This window comes from Scophthalmus maximus, chromosome 6 (genome assembly GCF_022379125.1).
Source record: "Scophthalmus maximus strain ysfricsl-2021 chromosome 6, ASM2237912v1, whole genome shotgun sequence".
NCBI classification, from domain to species: Eukaryota; Metazoa; Chordata; class Actinopteri; order Pleuronectiformes; family Scophthalmidae; genus Scophthalmus; species Scophthalmus maximus.
The window spans coordinates 12144093-12161345 of NC_061520.1; the positions used below are offsets into that span (position 1 = coordinate 12144093).

The following is a 17253-nucleotide window of genomic DNA, read 5'->3' on the forward strand; positions in this document are numbered from 1 at the left end:
GATTCTCACTCACCTCCGCATGGTGTTCCTGGTTCTGCTGGAGGACCTCTATGACTAACTCCGCCAGGCGAATTGTTTCCTCCAGCTTTTTGGCAGGCGTGACTAAGCCGCCTACGTTCTCTGAGACAAAAGGATGAGGGTGAGGGATGAGTGGTTAGTCAAGCACAGAGAAGGATTCCAGGGGGATTTTTTTTTATCACTATTCAGAAGAATCTTTCCTGTCTATATATCTGGCTGTTTAATAGAAGTACAAACACAGCACTTACACTGTGATGCTCACGGACACCAAACCCCCTAAATAGGTCGAGCGTGTTGTCATTTACATGCAGTTTAGGCTGCATGACATAAAGCAACAGAACTAATGTGTTTGTAGAATGATCTGATTCATGTTGGAGGACAATCAGGCACAAGAATAGTGACGTTGAGATGGAAGGGCAATGTGGCATCAAAAACATGCATATAGTGAAGCAGTACTGAATAAGCCTTCTGTATGAGGAGCTGTCGCATGCCATGGTAAAAAAAAAACAAACACTGAACACATACTAAAAAAATAATTAATTATATTATAATACATCACGTACTGTATTACTGACTATAATCAAACTGATACGGAGTGACACGGTTAAAATAAATACAAAAATGTATAAAATTATTTTCCAAATTTTTCTTATGGTAAACACATTTGTACAAATCTACTAAAATTATATTTGTAGCCATTTTTTTGTATGTTAAAATACTTTATAAGGTCTTTTGTAGGTACTTCCTTCCCCAAATCATGATGAAGTTCAGCTTGTTATGGAACCTCTAGCAAAAGCGACAACATTTTTTTACTTTCTTGAGTCACCAAAACAAGATGACTCATTCTAGCAAAATGCTTCAGGTGTTTGGTTCACAAGATGCTTTAAAATGTTATTCCCATCTTATATTTATAAAATAGTTAGCAGGCAGTATATTTTTACAGTAGGATGGTGTTGTATCTGCCATTGGCTAAAGTATTGTGCAGAAATAGCTGTTTTGTTCGGTTTCCTTCACTTATCATTAGCTGTTGTATCCTTGCTGACAGAATGATCTGATAAGACAGTTACATGTCATGAAATGAGAATATTTGCACGATTATGTGAAATGATACGTATATAATCTGAACATGGAACTGAATGGCTACACAAATCTGAAATTAAAAGCACATAAATACATAACTTTACATAAAACATTAGTGGTCTTACTTTAGACTGCAGCTCTGACTGGGGATCTTTTATTATTCTCACTATTATTTTTACTAAGTAGTAGCATTTTCTCAAAGTTTATATTCAGGCCAATACAACTCATATATCTATTTTTGGATCTTGGCTGTGTTACAGATTTGAAAAACAAACAAACTCTACTCTGCCACTTTAGGTTACGCCTTCAGTTCGCATGTATGGTCTATCATCAGGGGTTTAAAATCAGAGATATATCCGGGGTAAGCCAGTGTCTTCAGGGACATTAAATCAACACTAATGGATGGATCACATGGATTTGTATTACGGTAACTATATATCCTGTGGTCATGACGTCCTGCAAGGGACAGCTCTGTGAGCAGATCTGAAAAAACAAGTATCAGGGTTCGGTCTCGAAGAGGCAGCGCGGCGTCAGGAGCGCCGTTATGGCATTACAGTCAGAAACTGTATGTAATATATCCATTTTGGCATTTAAAACGATAAAGACTGTGGTTCAAACATAAAACATCAATATCCAATGTGTCTGACTACTGGGAAACGTTTAAGGGCCAGTTCACCAAAATAAAGAAACACAGAACAAACAAGCTAAACAAACTTTTCTCACTTTTCCCTGGTGGAAAAGTGAGCCATGTGAATAGTTTCAGTTTACCTGCATTGATCTTGATGTTCTTGAGGTTTCGTTTTGCTTCCCCCTAATCTAAACTATTTCATTCAAGCTTATGTGAAGGCTTTTAGCTTATATTTGTATGTATTGTTTTTTGCATTTCATTATGTTTCATTTATTTTAAGTTTATGTCTGTGAGTGTGTTGTTTGACCCGACTGTTGGACAAATTGCGCCTCAGGAAGAATTAAGTTAATTTATTGTAGATGTAGTGAAAGTTGCAGTACAACTATAACTAGCCACATGACTGTTTACCACAAAAGCATCATTTTTTTGGTTTGTTTATTTGTTTGTTTTTGAACATGGTGGAACAGACCCTTAAAGTGTCTAAAATTACTTAGCTTTAGTAAATGCACGTACATTAAAATGTTTGCTCATTGATGTTGCTTTTGATGAAGAGGTTTTCATTAAAATGTTGCTTATGTCTTTTTTCATATTTCCTTTAACATTTAGGCAAGCGATTGAATCACTCCATAATTTGTCCATGCAAAAATGCTATTTAATATATTTCTCAACAAAAACTAAGTACATAATTATTCTGTGAACTGAATATTGGATTAAATCTAAACAACTGCAGATGGAGATTAAACTCAACAGTCTTCAAACAGATCTGTAATGGTCTAAAGTAATACAATCTCCACTGTATTAACTATATAAAAAGGAGATAGCTAAAACAGAGCAAGACATTTGAGAACTTGATTGAGTGTGTATATAACCAGTGTGTAGTAATATACTGTATGGAAGAATGTGCTAAAAGTAAAGTCTGTGCATACATGCATATGTTCTGAATATATATATATATATATATATATATATATATATATATATATATATATATATATTGTGTGTGTGTGTGTGTGTGTGTGTGTGTGTGTGTGTGTGTGTGTGTGTGTGAGTGTGTGAGGGGGTGAGGGGTTAAGGCCTGTGTGTGTATGTACAGGTGTGCACTGTGGCTAAACCACGAGCTAAACATGAGTTCACCTGGATCCTTTTGATCCTTTTGACCTTTCTCAACTTCAGCGAGAACGAGAGGAGAGAAGAGATAAAGAGGAGAGTTTCAGAATTAGCACGGTTCTAGGATTTTTTTCATGTTACAGGGGGAAAGCTCAGAGTTGTTATTCATCACCAAGTGACCCTTTTCAAAGAATCTGCGGGTTCGTTTTCAGCTCCAGGGTGTGAGGTTTTCTCAGCAACAGACACACGTCACAGACATACAATAAAAAAACTGATACACTGAAACATTACCCTGTGGAAAACTGGAAATCAAAATTGTGATAAGATGTTTGTTAACAAACAGACAGAAGCTTAGACTGTTGTAAACAGGTAGGACGCACAAACAGCTGCCAGGATCAGAGACAGGACACACTGAGTGACTTGAGTTGAATTGAATCAAGGAAAAAACAGAAACAAGAGGTGTTAAATTCAGATGCGCTACCCCATCCTCCCCATACAGTATCTGCTGACACTATCTCTGCTGTCACAGTGAAAAAAAAAGCCTACCTGTTGGGTACAGCACACCACTGAGACATGATCAGACCAAATGACTGGAGGAGATAACAATGTAAGCAATGTAAAAATGCATTCAAGTCAAAGGAATGGGCATCCAACCAAAAGAAAGAAGCTTACAGACCAGACTGCTCATTCATGTCCATCACTAACAGATGGTACCAAAAAAAAAGGACCCCGATTGATTCAGTGTGGTACTGCTCAGATCTCTCAACTGGTGCTCTCGCCACTCACTCTCACAGACAAAAGGCACAGATAAAAACAAGCATGGCAGGAGCAACATCGCTGAAGAAAGAGGATAGGCAGGGGGGGGGGGTGAAAGAGCACTTAAAAGAAAGAGGAGAAGGGGGTCCGGGGAGAGGATGATGAAGGTACTCACGGATGGTTAAATCCATCACTTGAGACGCCAAGCAGAAGACAGGGTGCTCATACATTTCCCTCTTTTTCCCTATAAAAAAGGATTGTGGCATGCAAGAGGCAGGGGTCAGAGGTGGGAAGGATAGAGGTCAGAGGTTGGTGGGAATAGGGCTGTCCAGGGCAAGCTGGACAGGGGGCCCGGTAGTAAAGTCACACGTTTGGTTTGTTTACAACCAGGTACCTCACAAGGACAGCGGGAAGTAAATTCGCATGGCATTTGCAAGATAGTAAGGTTTCAATCCTTAGTATCTTTAGCACCCTGGGGGATTACTTTCAAGGCATAAACAACATCAGAGTTTTCTATGTAGTGCATGGCAATGCATTTAATGAATATCCTGGAAGAAAGGACACAGCAAGGGAGAACAAGACATTATTAAAATGTCTTGTCACTGACGTAATTTTTTAGAATGTAATCCATGCCAATAAAGAAAGGCCATGTTGTTATGTCTCAAAGCACATGCAGGTATCTGATGCCGGTTTGTAGGCGTTCAATCCCAGCATACCTTTGGTTAGAAGCCACTAATCACGTAGTCAAACAATCAAATACAGTGATAAACTGTGGTGAAGCCAACCACTGTGAGTGAGGAGAAAAAGCAGAGCAGACAGGGAGGGGAAGATAGTGGTCTTCACCAAGAACATAAGACAGAGGGGACAGGAGAGCTGCTGGAATTTTCACGGTGGGGGGGTGTTAAGGCGGCGCGGGCAACGTCAGCTGGAGGAGTCGGACAATTAAAAGCTACGTAAGTAAGATAATTGCAGAGTGCATCAACTGGGATCTGGGAGACAGGACATTCAGTTAAGCTGAACTCACAGTCGAAACCGTTGAATATCAGAGGCCAGGATACCACACAGTTTGGATAGTCAATGCACAATGAGAGATCAGCACATCAACAGACTTCAGGGCTTTGGATTTGAATGCATTTTTACTCACACACCTCTACACAAAAGCCAACTTGACCTACAGAACAGCACAGAGCTAAAGCAGGCCTGAAACAAAGGAGAGAGTTATTGGACTGAGACAAAAAGTGTCCGACAAACTGTCACAAATAATTTGGGATTCCACATATCATCCGGGATATGGACACAAATACACCATAAACCAAGTGAATTCACCACGTGTAAACAAATACTGTACATAAATAAATATCAAGAACAATCTCAAGAAAGTACTTGAGTTAGGAAAAGGACATTTGTAGTCCTTTGTTTAAAAAAAAACGAGAAAGTAGAAAGCGTCTTTTCGTCCACTGACACTGGCATTTCAATCTGAAACCAACCAAAATGAATGAATACCATACACTATTATTTTATCATCATGTGAGACATCCCCACCAGCAGCCATCATGTGATGTGATGCTGGGTTGTGTGTTTTTGGTTACCTTCAATTTTAGCATATTCTTTGATCCGCTGGTAGTTGAGCTGGGCGGCCTGCTCCAAACATTTGCGGATAACTCCTTTAACTTCTTCTGGAGGAACTGGGGTCACGATGTCCTTCATCAGGACCTGCAGGCCAAATCAAAGAGGAACTATGTAAGCTGTGTTTATTACATCACAGTCGTTCTTACAAGATGTAAAATGACATTTTTTTGTTTTACAAACCCTCTCCAGCAAAGATAACGTGGCCTTCAGTGCACCCTCTGGACGACCGAAGGGGAAAAAATATCTGCAAGAGAAGATGTAGAGACAAAATGTAATAACAGTGGGAAAACAACAAGGGGCATATAGTTTTGTGACTTAATGTTCAGTTTGTGAGTTGGCAGTCACCTGAAATTTACAATCTGGTTTTCCAATATCACACGCAACCGCTCCTTGATGTCCTCGAAGCGCTCCTTCTCATCCACCTTCACTGTGCTCAGCCCGTCCGGCCTAAGAGAATCACAACCACATACTTTTTTACCCAGCTGAAACCCTGCAGAGGTTCAATCTCTCATCGGAGTACAACAGGAGCAACACAGCAAGAAAAAAGAAAGCGCACTAGCTGACTGCCATCAGCTCCCAAGGATCTACCTGCAAATTGTATGAGATTTGTCTCTTGTGTTCCATTTGTGTTACATGTACAAATAAATGACAATGTCTCACCTCTTTTGCCCTTGAAAGAGTGGTATTTTGGCATCCTTTGTCTTTCTAAACTTGAATATGCGAACTCGTTTAGAGGCAGAGCGAGGATCTGGGCTTTGGTAGCTCTTTGGGGATATGAGGGCCTCATAGCCCAGCGGCCCCCAGTAATTGCTGCCCTCTCTGACTTTAACGGACGCATGGGAGGATGAATAATATGGACAGTGAGAGACTATGGCAACAAGAGACAGAGATAAAGAAAAAAAAAAGAAAAATGGTAGAAAACAAGGAAATATGTAGACATATACAATTGATTAACAACATAACATATAACACAAAATGCTGCAAAAAACAGAAACAATAAGATAAAAGCAGAACATAAATCAGAACATAAATAAGAACATAAATATGGCAAAATTACAAAGATGAAAGACAAAAAAGATGCTTCTGATGAGGCTGACTCGATTCTGTTCTTGCTTATTGTTTAAGGAGATTTAATGTGCATACTACAGTATTAGGAGGTATCAGTTTGTTGGATAGAATAAAACGTGTATTGGTTTCCAAGTAAGTCTTTTGTAATGTCATCTGATCTTTATGTGCTCTCCGTTTCCATTAAGAAACATCACTTACAAAACACAAACATTTTAAAAGAAGGGATTAGGGGCACACCTGTTCCCATGGACATGGGAGGCACAAAAAGCGAAGCTGTAGTGAAGAAGAGTGGGGTCGATGATGGCCCCACTTTCTGCTCTTTCCAGCAGATCACGCAGGTAACACAGATGTCTGTGACAACCTCGAACTCCGTTCCTGGCACAGTACTCATCCAAGACAAACACCTGGCCCGGACTGAACCATCCCTGCACCACGCGAACACAGGCAAGGATTTCATTATTGGACATCACCAAGCACAAGCAGTCCACTGCCATAAATGTTCTGAGAGACACTCACCAAGCAGCAGAAGGTGTCATTGAGCCTGTGGTCCAACGTGAGTCGCTGCACCATCTCAAAAAGCGAGGCGTGGTCAAAGCTACAGGGGTTAGCGGAGATAAACTCATCCATGCCATGTTTCTGAGCTCTGTCAGCGTCTATCCAGCCAACAGCACAGGGAAAAGCACATGATTCAGAGGAGAAGACATCAGTGAGGAACGGGCAACATTTTTTATCACAACACAGAAAACACCAGGGTTGTTTTCGGCTACTTCTAAGGGCAAATTATAAACACTTACAGCTTACATTGTCAACTTGCATTGTGTCAGACAGCCTTAAAGGGATTTGGCGTATCGCTGGATGAGGTTCTATCGGTCTGAAGCTAAGTTCAACGAGACGGATGCTTCCACTGTGTGTTCATGCAATAAATCTTGGTATGTCCCATTCACTGATGTTTTGCGGGGCAAATAAATTTGTCCATGTCCGAAACGCGTCTGAAGAAGTGCTGCTGGATGTAGTTAAATGCAATCTTCTTAATGTATTCAATAGATTCTGCCATTCGCTATTATTGAATGTCACTCAGGTCCTGGCGAATTTTGAGACGTGTGCTAATAAAAAAGACACAAACATGACAAAAGACTAATTCATTTGAACACAGTCCAGCTACAGTATAAAAAATGCTCAAAAAGTTATTGTCGACTGGAGACTTGCAGACTCCTCTCCAGTTATAGATGCTGGGAATCAAGGCTTTGTCTGTTTTCTCTATCATGAGGATGTTCAAATACTTAAACACTCAACCTGCTCTGTAAAATTTGATAAAGAAACAGCATAAGTAGCATCAAATTGTGTATGAATTGAAATGGAACTATAAATAAATGGTAAACATAGCTGATGAAAACATTGGCAGAATATTCTTTATTTCTTTTTTTATTCCTCTAAACAAAAATACTATTGAAACTAAACTGACCTTAATGGTAAAGCTGTCATAGAGACAAAATGATGGCGACAAGGATGACTCAAAATAGATAAGAGATGCATGTCCTCTGTGTGAGTGACAGGTGTCATGTCCATGAGAAACTGACATGAGTGATGATGATTTGGGGATGAGAGGCCTGATCTTGGCTGGGCAGGATCGGAGTACTAAGTAGAGCACAACTGACATCTGTCAACCTCCTGGTTAGTTCTTTTTTTTAAAGGGAACCTATAGAGGGTTACACTTGAGGAAATTAGCGTATTTTTTGCTCCAATCTGAGAAGGAAAACCTGTGCGACAACAAGTCAAATGTGGACGATGGAGGTGGAGATGTTCAAAGGGGAAGGACAAGACAGGTACATTAAAAGTCATAATGTAAAAGACTAGGACTGTTAACACAAAATGTTTGTCTTGAAACACTGAGCACAGATAGTCAATGGCAGTACAAGTGAGGCCAGTGTCAGATGTGAGACAGTGAAAGGATGGAAGAGGATTTGGTGGATAAAGACAATATTTTCATGGGACAAAGACAGTGGTCCACCAAGTGGTGGAGAGTGAACACAAGAGGACACACTCTGTGACAAGAGACAAAGGACGTGATGTTGTGAAGATGGCGAGAAAACATCCAAAGAGTGAACAGAAGGTGCCTGGTGTTTGGGCTATGACACACAGTGAGTGGGCTTTATCTCCTTTGGTTGGAATAAATGAGGAAATGGAGTTCAAGTCCAGAATACACTCAGAGCTACAGTAACATTATCATAACTTACAATCACTTGATAATTACTTCAGCCATGTATAAAATAACCAAATCACCAAAGTGAATAGGCAAGTACTTTTGCATACATTTAGAAATTATCACATGCTGGAGAACATCGTGACTTTTCATTGAGCTTTTAAATGTCATGCACATCTGCAGACCCATTTTCAAATTTGCATTTTCTTTTTTCTTTTTTTGGCATTCCTTTTTTTTTCTCTACGCATTTGCAAGTTGACAATACTTGAATATGTTGCAGTGTATTCATGATCTCTACAGAGCACACTAACAGGCATACCACTACTGGAGAACTCTAATAGGGTAGCAATACAATTTGGTGCAAGTACATGGGTAAATAGCATGAAGCTGACAGAGGCAAAACTGTATCATTCTCTGGGAGATGGGGGGGAAATGAATGAAAACTCCTGTATTTGTACAAAAGTAATGGACACATGACACAGGTGTTCTCCTATTCAAGCAAACAAAAGGCAATCAAAAGAAATCAAAATGAGATCTCTCCTTTCTGGAGGTGTACCACCGGTCTAGCCTCTACCTACAAGCCCATCTACTGTAAGAGGGAGGGGAGGGGGAGGGGGTCCGGAGTATTTTATTGTAAGAAGGGGCGGCATTAGCTACTCCTTGTCTTTGGCATTCAGAATACTCCGCATACATATTTGCCAACTCTCATCGAAAAAGTTCAAAGAAAAATAACTAAAAGCAATTGAGCCCTCTGAAGTAAAGCTTTATCAACACTTAATCTCACTCATGTGTCGAATATATGTATATGTATATATTCTGAAACATAACATCACAGGCTGCCATCATCATTCCCACTTTATCCTCTTTTCTATGATCTAATGAATACAAACATCTAATTTTTTTTCTAGATCTCATCTAACTGCTACAAAAGAGTCACAAAAGAGTTTGTTTTCAGGTAGTGAAATTTACATTATTAATAAATTAATAAAGAGATGTTAACCTGATTTGTCACATTTTATCATCACCTTGCTTTACTCTGAGGGGTCCCATCACCAATATGAATAAAGAGAGAAGGCAATTATGCAGTAACACTATAAAGTTTTTACTTTAACCACTATTGAGTCAAATAATAAGTTCTTAGAATAAAATACATGCATCCTATACTGGCACGAATGGATGCTTATACTCTGATCATCAAGTAGAGGTCGTCAAAAACAAAAAAAGTTATCAACTAATATCTAAGACATGAAGCGAGACGTGAAAAAGGATAAGAGGGAGAGAAGAGAGAAAGAACGTTGCATTTGTCAGATAATCAGCGGGGATTATCTGAGCAGTGCCGGCTACAGGGAAGCACTTACCCTTAAGTCCAGCTAGAAGACAGCAGGGTAAGAAGGGACAAACCAGAATAACATAAAGACTAGCAACAAGGCTGGAGGAGAGCAATCACGAAAGACCCTGACCTAGCAGCTGCATTACTCAAGAAGGGTACAGGCAAAGCATGAAGAAGAAAACACAACTCAAAGACAACAACCTATACCAACATGAGAGTTTGTGGGCGGTGGTGTGTGAGCACATGTGAGGATATGTGAACTTGACAACAAATGTTGAGGCATATTAGATCTAGAGAGAGAGAGGGAGACAGAGAAAGAGAAAGAGAGAGAGAGAGAGAGACAGAGGGAGGAATAGAAAATTTTGCGATCCTCATCACTCCACTGCAGTTTGTAATCATTCTGGATTCTGGACAAGTACTTAAGGAGTCGAGAGCTACACGTTAAGTACTGTCCCTCTGTCTGACGGCAGATCAAACACAAGTCTTACTTTTAAAAGGGACATTGGCAAACACATACAACTACATGATGAAGTAAACCCCAACAGTCACTATTATGTGCAGAAGATGCCTGTCTTTTTTAAAAGGAAAGAGAATATGAAGGTCCTGGTATAGGGTTGAACTAAATCAAGTTGTGACATTGATTGCTTTTTTAGCAATACATCTTACCATGCTTTAAAGGAGCACTCCACTGATTTTATACAAAGATCATAACATTTGTCATTGTTAATAATGCTAGAGTGTGGTTTCCATCCAAATGGAGCACAACATTCAACCCATTTCTAGAAAAAAATACAAAAGAAAATGTGAATTATTGTGCATTTTAATCCACTACTCTTATTTGAAGTTGACTGTTTAGTTACTGCTCCTTAAACTATTGAAGGATTGCAAGAGGGCGTAACAAAACGATGGAATGAAATAAGTGGCAGTCAAATTTCAAACAGTGGAAAACAACGTAACATGAATATGGTCGTTAAGTTTGTTCCATGTCTCGACTTGAGGGAAGTCTCCTCTTCACTCCACAAAGCTCTATTTTTTTTCGTCAAACACAATTTTTTGTTTCTCCAATGGAGCGGGAGCTTCAGCGGATGTGTCATTCTTGAAGTACATTAATATTTATTAGCTAAGTCTGTTTTCCACTTCAGGCAGGCATTAGCAAGTGAAGGCATGTATGTTTTTTACAGGGTTTTTGAAATTGAAAATTTGCATGACACGCACCTTGTGAGAGCTCTTGAATAATGTCTTCTGTGGCTCTGCAGGAGCTTTGTCGAGCCTTTTAAAAATAACGCCTGTGATGTCAGAGTGATATCATCACAGCTTACTAAGGTTAGAATTAAGAAAACCACACACTCATGACAGAGTTTGCATAATTTACTAGATGTCTGGTATTTTAAAGGTGTTGGATGTTTGTATTTGCCCCAAAGTAGGAAACCTCAGTCTCTATAACAATGACCCCTCTTTATTTGTCTTTCATCAGTCCCCCGACGTCCCCCTAATGACTGGAGTACCCCTTAAAGTCATCTATGAGATTGTCTCTTACATCATATCAATTTGTTGTATTTCCTGTATAAATCTCTTATACAGAAAGTCCAACACAATAGGCTTGTCTGAAAATGTATCTTCTGACCCTAACCCTAAAACTACTTTCTAGTATGAAACTGGTGGATTGGTTGGTAAAACAATCGCAAATGTGTTCAGATCACTCAGAACCTTCATAGAACTCTTGTTTCCATTCAGTCCACTGCAGCAGAGTCAGGAGGGCTGTGTATGTTATGGTCCCAGTGCCATTCAAGACCACCAGGGGGTGAAACATGTACGCGTTGTGTGCCACAATGTTTCAGGGAGGGGGTAGGAGGTCTGTGCCACTGTGAGGAGGCTTTGAATGGCAACAGCTGGCATCAGAGGCGTCAACTAACCACAAGAACGATCACATACTGGACAAAGAAACCGATGGAGAAACAACATAGAATTTATGTAGTAGGATTCTGAATAACTGGTCCAATTCATGTAGTTCATTTAGTTCAATGACATGATTAACAAAGAGTGACATAAACTTGGGGCTTTTAACAATTATCATTATTATCATGAATACTATTATTGTTATTGTAACCCTAGGATGTTGTTTTTTTTTAGTACTTGTACTGAATGCCAAATATTTTTTTCTACCATCCTAAGATTTTTTTTAAAAAAAGAGTCAAAAAATGCACACAAAAAAATATGTTTTGTTCTGAATAGCAGGATCTATTTTTGTGGACTGTTTATGTGACATTTACTTCAGTGGGTCAGAAATGTCTATGTTAGTGTTGTTATGAACAAAAATACACTAGTCTTGAACTTCCGCGCTAGAATAAGAAGGAAACGACTGACAGACTAGGTCAAAAACAACTAGGATACATAAAGATTATGTAAAGAAAAGCCTTTCTGCCTGCATTTGTGGTGATACTTACAAAAAACTGTATTCCCTTCATTAATGAGGGGGGGACACGGGAGACAGTTACAAGAGAAGTTGGTACAGATGCCACACTACTGTAGACAGTCTTACCTTCACTTTGCTAACTGACCTGTGGGCTGCTTAGAAGTACAGTGACATTGTTAAAACTTTAGACATGTCTGGCTTCGCTGTTAACACGGAACAATCTGAGAAAACTGCTCCAGAACCACGGCTGCCTTCACAGGTGCCCTCTACCGCCACAACTTAATTAAAACATGCCTATGGTTAGGACAAGAGCCGCACACCCTGTCGGTCCGAATTCAACCCCAGCAGGCTTGAATGTTTAGTGAGCCATCTAGTTATTAGACAAAGCTTGCACGCCGTATCCTGCTGTTGTAGGATAATGTATTTTTCGGGTTGGTTGCTCCTTGTGATCACACTGATGGAAGAGCATGGATTTGCACCTTAAAAACACTGTGGGAGTGGTGACAATGAGTGGAAGTCCATCAGATGCTGGAGGGATCTGTGAGAGATCAAGGCATGTGTCTGCGTGCTTGTGTGTTAGTTCTACCAGCACATTCTGTGACTGCAGTGTGGAGCGCATGGCGTGAGACATTTATGGGTTAGAGCTTTCACAGCTTAGTGGATGGAAACTGCTTTTTCTGCTTAAGTGACCACGTTGTGTTTTGGGCTACTTACAGAACTGAGAAATGGGAGCATCCATTTGGGCTGAGGCACCCCCTTTGGAGTTAAGTTTCTGGACCTGAGTGGGTGGGACGGGCTTGTGGGACTGGCCAGTGGCGCGATACATGGCCTGGACCCACAGGATACGGTCCTGCTCATCATCACTGGCAAAGATAACAGTGTCACCCTCCTTTACTGCATTGAAGAAAGTCCGGCCACCATCCAAGCCTGAGACAGAGGGATGATCAAGTACAAGTAGTTTATTTTTGTGTACAATGTACGTGCACCTGTAGTTGTACGATGTGTATGTGTGATGTCCCACCTGGCTGGGGGTCACTGTAGTCCACGGTATACCCGTCCAGCTGGAGAAGCTCCTGAGGTTCTGACTTTTTCTCTCTGTAGCTGCACATGGCGAAGGTATACTGACTCACCTACAAAACAAAATATTAACCATCACTCCTCAACCAGCCACTTAAGTTATTACATCCGCCAAGGAGGTTAATTTTTTTGCCCCTGTCTGTTTATTTGTTTGTTTGTTGTCAGCTGGTTTGTCAGTTTGTCAACAGGATTACGCAAAAAACCATAACATGAATTTCCATGAACCTACGGGGAAAGATGGGACGCGGGCCAAGAAAGAACCTATTCAATTTTGGAACTGGACAAAGGGGTGGATCCAGGATTTTAATTTATTTTTCACTTTCTGTAACATTTCACTTTCTGCAAGATATTTCCAAGCGAACAATGCACGGATCGAGCATATTTAGGGGACTGGTATCTATGTGTGTGAGCAATTTGGTGTGGCTTGATTGTATTTAAAGAAACTGCTGGGACTTGGCGGACGTATGCGCTCTACTGAGTTGTTTTTGAGAAATGTAATTTAAAGTAACAGTCAACCATTTTTAAACACAAAAGGGGCAGAAAACATGTCTCCCTAAATATCAGTGAAATACAAACCAACAATATGATTTACAGTATCAAAATTCCAGACTAACAATACTTATGCATGCAATATAGGCAAATATATTTTTTTTTTACCCTAAAGCAGCACACAATACTGTGGTTGAGTTGCATCTTCGATGCTGTCAAATGGGCTAAAAACAGCAATGATCTCCACCTTGATGGTCACTGCTTCTTCAGTTTGGTTAAACACCGTTTTATTTTAAAGATAACCCACCTGCACTAGAACAAAGAAACGTTTCTTCCAGCGCTTCCACACATTCTTCCCAAAAGCCCACAGGTACCTGTCAAATCAGTGTTCACAGAGGGCACATCAAACACAAATCAGTAAGTGTATTTGGGCTCACAGTTAATTAAATTTGATATAAAGCATGTCTGCAGAAATTAGAAAAAGTTGATTTACATTTGTAGACAAAACAGCATAAGGGTTAGGTGAATGCAATTTGATTAATGTTGCCTTCAGTATTTTTCTAATTACAAACAAATCTAAACTACATCCAAGAGTCCACCAGGGGGAGTAGTGCACTTGACAGTATTTTTCCACGATACGTGACTAGAAATGAGGCCATGGAGCCGAGAGGGCTGGAGTTCTATAAGAAAGACATGGAAAATGAAAGGCACATGGGAACGTCATTACGCAGTTTACATGGCAGCCTCTCTCTTACCCGCAGTGCTTCATGTTCTGTGGTTTGTCCATACGTATGGCCAGTTTGATCTTGAGATCTTGGTCGGGGCAGGCCTTAGTCACAGTCATCTTGTGAAGCTCTGACTGCTTGGGGCTGTTAGGAGTCGGGTGGAGGACAACCTGCACTCAAATGAAAGAAGACCTCAAAAAGTCAGAATCCATAATTATTAGTGCTGATGAACAGGAGGTAGATCTTTAATCTCTTCCTGTGCAACATTCAGCAGCACCAATCAGTGTGTTTGCCAGTAACAGTGATTATGCGTGTTTGTGTTTCCCATTTCTCTTCTCTTTTTTTGGAAAGTGAAAGAGCAACGTGAGTCAGTGTCGAGAAACAGAACAGCGCTTTGCTCTGCCTCCCCGAAGAGGAGGCCTAATCTCTCTTTGCGGAGTTAAAGAGCTTTACGGAAGCCTGCCTTCATGCCAACGCTGCTGCAGTGGGAGATCAAAGAGCCTTGTCACAGCCAAGGTCACTGCCACTACAGGGACGTCTGAGGTGCCGCGCCCGAGCGCAAACCAGCAGCACCACCTTCCTTCACCATCTATCACAGCAACCTCACACATTTTACACCTCAGGACAGTGGGAGTTCGAGAAGCGAGAGAAGTTTCTGCTCTCTGCATTTGAGGCAGTGACACTCGAGATTTAAATAACCTTTAAAAAAGTGGAAATTTGTTGTCGGAATTAGGAAAATAATTTCTACGTCTATCTTATTAGAAAGGTACAGCATTACTGATCTGTGGTCGTGTGAGTCAGAGGTGACGGAAGTCTTAATTCAGTGGCACTAGAGCAGTTTTTCTCATTTTCTCATTTTGACAACCTCGACCTTTATCTTGCCAAACAAGGTTATTTCTGCATCACATTCCAGTAACAACACACTTGACTTACACAACATATTCAACTGAACCTAAACTGAATGTGTTAGATACAGACCCACAACACAGTGCTTATGAATCAGCGGAATCACCATGTATGTATGTATGCGTTTACTTATCATCCAAAGAAGCTGAATTTAAATACATGTTTGATTTGTCAGTATGTGCAATGAGAATCCTGGTTTTCATAGACGCGTGCTCAGATCAGAGTATTTTGGTTTGGCAATAGTAGTAAATATTAGGACAAGAGGTGTTACCCTGCCCAGCTCTTTGTCCTCCAGTGCCAGCACCCCTGTGCTCTCTGTAAACAGCTTCACCTTGACAGCAGGCAGAGGGTGTGTGGTGGTGAAGTCCCCCTGGGTCCCCCAGCTGAAAGACACAACACAACCCTCCAGAGGTTAGCTTCCATGACAGCACAATGACACAGTGTTCCCGAACGATGACCTCATCTCCAGCAATCACTGCAATGGTTATTATACATTTACACTTGTCAGTAAAAGCTTAAGATTGAAAAAAAAGGGAGCAATTCAAGAGATAAAATCTCTGTTTTGAGATATTTCACTTTCACATAGCCTTGATGGCAACTGACAGCTTTTTGGGCAACAGGGATTGTTGAATCACGGAAGAAAGATGATGGAGGACTGACTGTCTTTTAAAAAATAGGAAATACTTCAGAGTCACAGATCTAAAGTATGTCGAAGTAGGACAAAACCACAGACACTTTATTCCTCTGCCTCACTGTCACTTGTTCTAAATGCATTCCTGTTATGTATACACTCAACACCTTTAAGCCTGAACATGGCTATTTTTTTATTTAACAAAAACACCCGTCTAATCAGCGAAAATTATTTTGTGGGTCAGAGAGAGAGTGGCAGAGCAATGCCACAAACTGGCTAAAATTAACTTCTGCTGTGAAGAGCATTGTATTAATTCAACCCTTATCTAAGGCATGCTGCAAAAGAAAGACAATTAATTTCATCGAAGCTTTCGCAAATGCAAATAGCCTAATGATAAAAATATATTAAAACTGCATTAAAAAGAATAATAAGAAGGAAAGGGGGGATCTACTTATTTATAACTTAAAGTACTAGCATACAAAAATGGAAAAAATAAAAGACAAATAAATACAAATGAGAGCTCACCTGAATTTGAATATTTCACCCTGAGACAATAACTATAAATCCAAACTTGATGGATATCTTTTATACATCAAACACAACAAACATGCGCATATGTCAATTTTAAGGGTTCTTGGTCACTGGAATTGTCCGTCCTGCAAATAAAATGACTTCAATCTAGGCAATATGGACAAAATCCACAGTCCACAATCCACAATCAATGTACAAATGATTTCAAGAGTACAGCAGAAACTAAAGAGTCTTCACCAGTCTGAGTCGGCTGAATTTAGAACTAAAGTCCCTCTTCGTGTTAACACTGTGTTTCCTTGCTTGGTATTAAAAAGAATGCAACAAGGAAAAAAAAAACACTTAATGTTTTTGACACAAGAGTACTAAAACCTTATATTAGCTTTAACTAAATGGTAATTTCCTAGAAAAAACTACATATTGTCACTTGCGAACTTCAGTTTTTGTAGTAAACAAATTAGAAACCGTGAGATAAACAAGAGAGCCGTAAACATCCTCGTAGGTAGATATTTTTTTTAACCTTTGGACTGAGTTTACTCTTGTGCTAAGCAAAGAGCTGAGAGCGATACCATCTATCATCAAACTCCTGGCAAGAGAGCAAATGGGCGTATTTCACAAAATGTCAAATGAATCCTTTACAAAAGGGATCTTGTTGTGGACAGTATGGA

General features: G+C 40.1%; 1 protein-coding gene across 22 annotated transcripts in view; it reads right to left on the reverse strand.

Moving 5' to 3' along the window:
- Nucleotides 1-17253, reverse strand: part of cadpsb (Ca2+-dependent activator protein for secretion b) — a 59913-nt gene that overhangs the window by 13586 nt on the left and 29074 nt on the right. For 7 of the 22 annotated variants that reach the window (XM_035632453.2, XM_035632450.2, XM_035632444.2 and 4 more), the window contains 14 exons: nt 15698-15809; nt 14551-14690; nt 14103-14169; nt 13251-13359; nt 12944-13156; nt 9845-9856; nt 6803-6939; nt 6524-6711; nt 5879-6037; nt 5564-5665; nt 5399-5462; nt 5179-5302; nt 3765-3833; nt 14-120 (listed from right to left, as the gene is read on the reverse strand). In XM_035632453.2, coding sequence (XP_035488346.1) covers nt 14-120; nt 3765-3833; nt 5179-5302; nt 5399-5462; nt 5564-5665; nt 5879-6037; nt 6524-6711; nt 6803-6939; nt 9845-9856; nt 12944-13156; nt 13251-13359; nt 14103-14169; nt 14551-14690; nt 15698-15809 — 1603 coding nt within the window. Of the gene's footprint in view, nt 1-13; nt 121-2860; nt 2894-3764; nt 3834-5178; nt 5303-5398; nt 5463-5563; nt 5666-5878; nt 6038-6523; nt 6712-6802; nt 6940-9844; nt 9857-12943; nt 13157-13250; nt 13360-14102; nt 14170-14550; nt 14691-15697; nt 15810-17253 lie in introns of all 22 variants that reach the window. The other 15 variants (XM_035632446.2, XM_047332774.1, XM_035632443.2 and 12 more) reach the window with 7 other exon arrangements.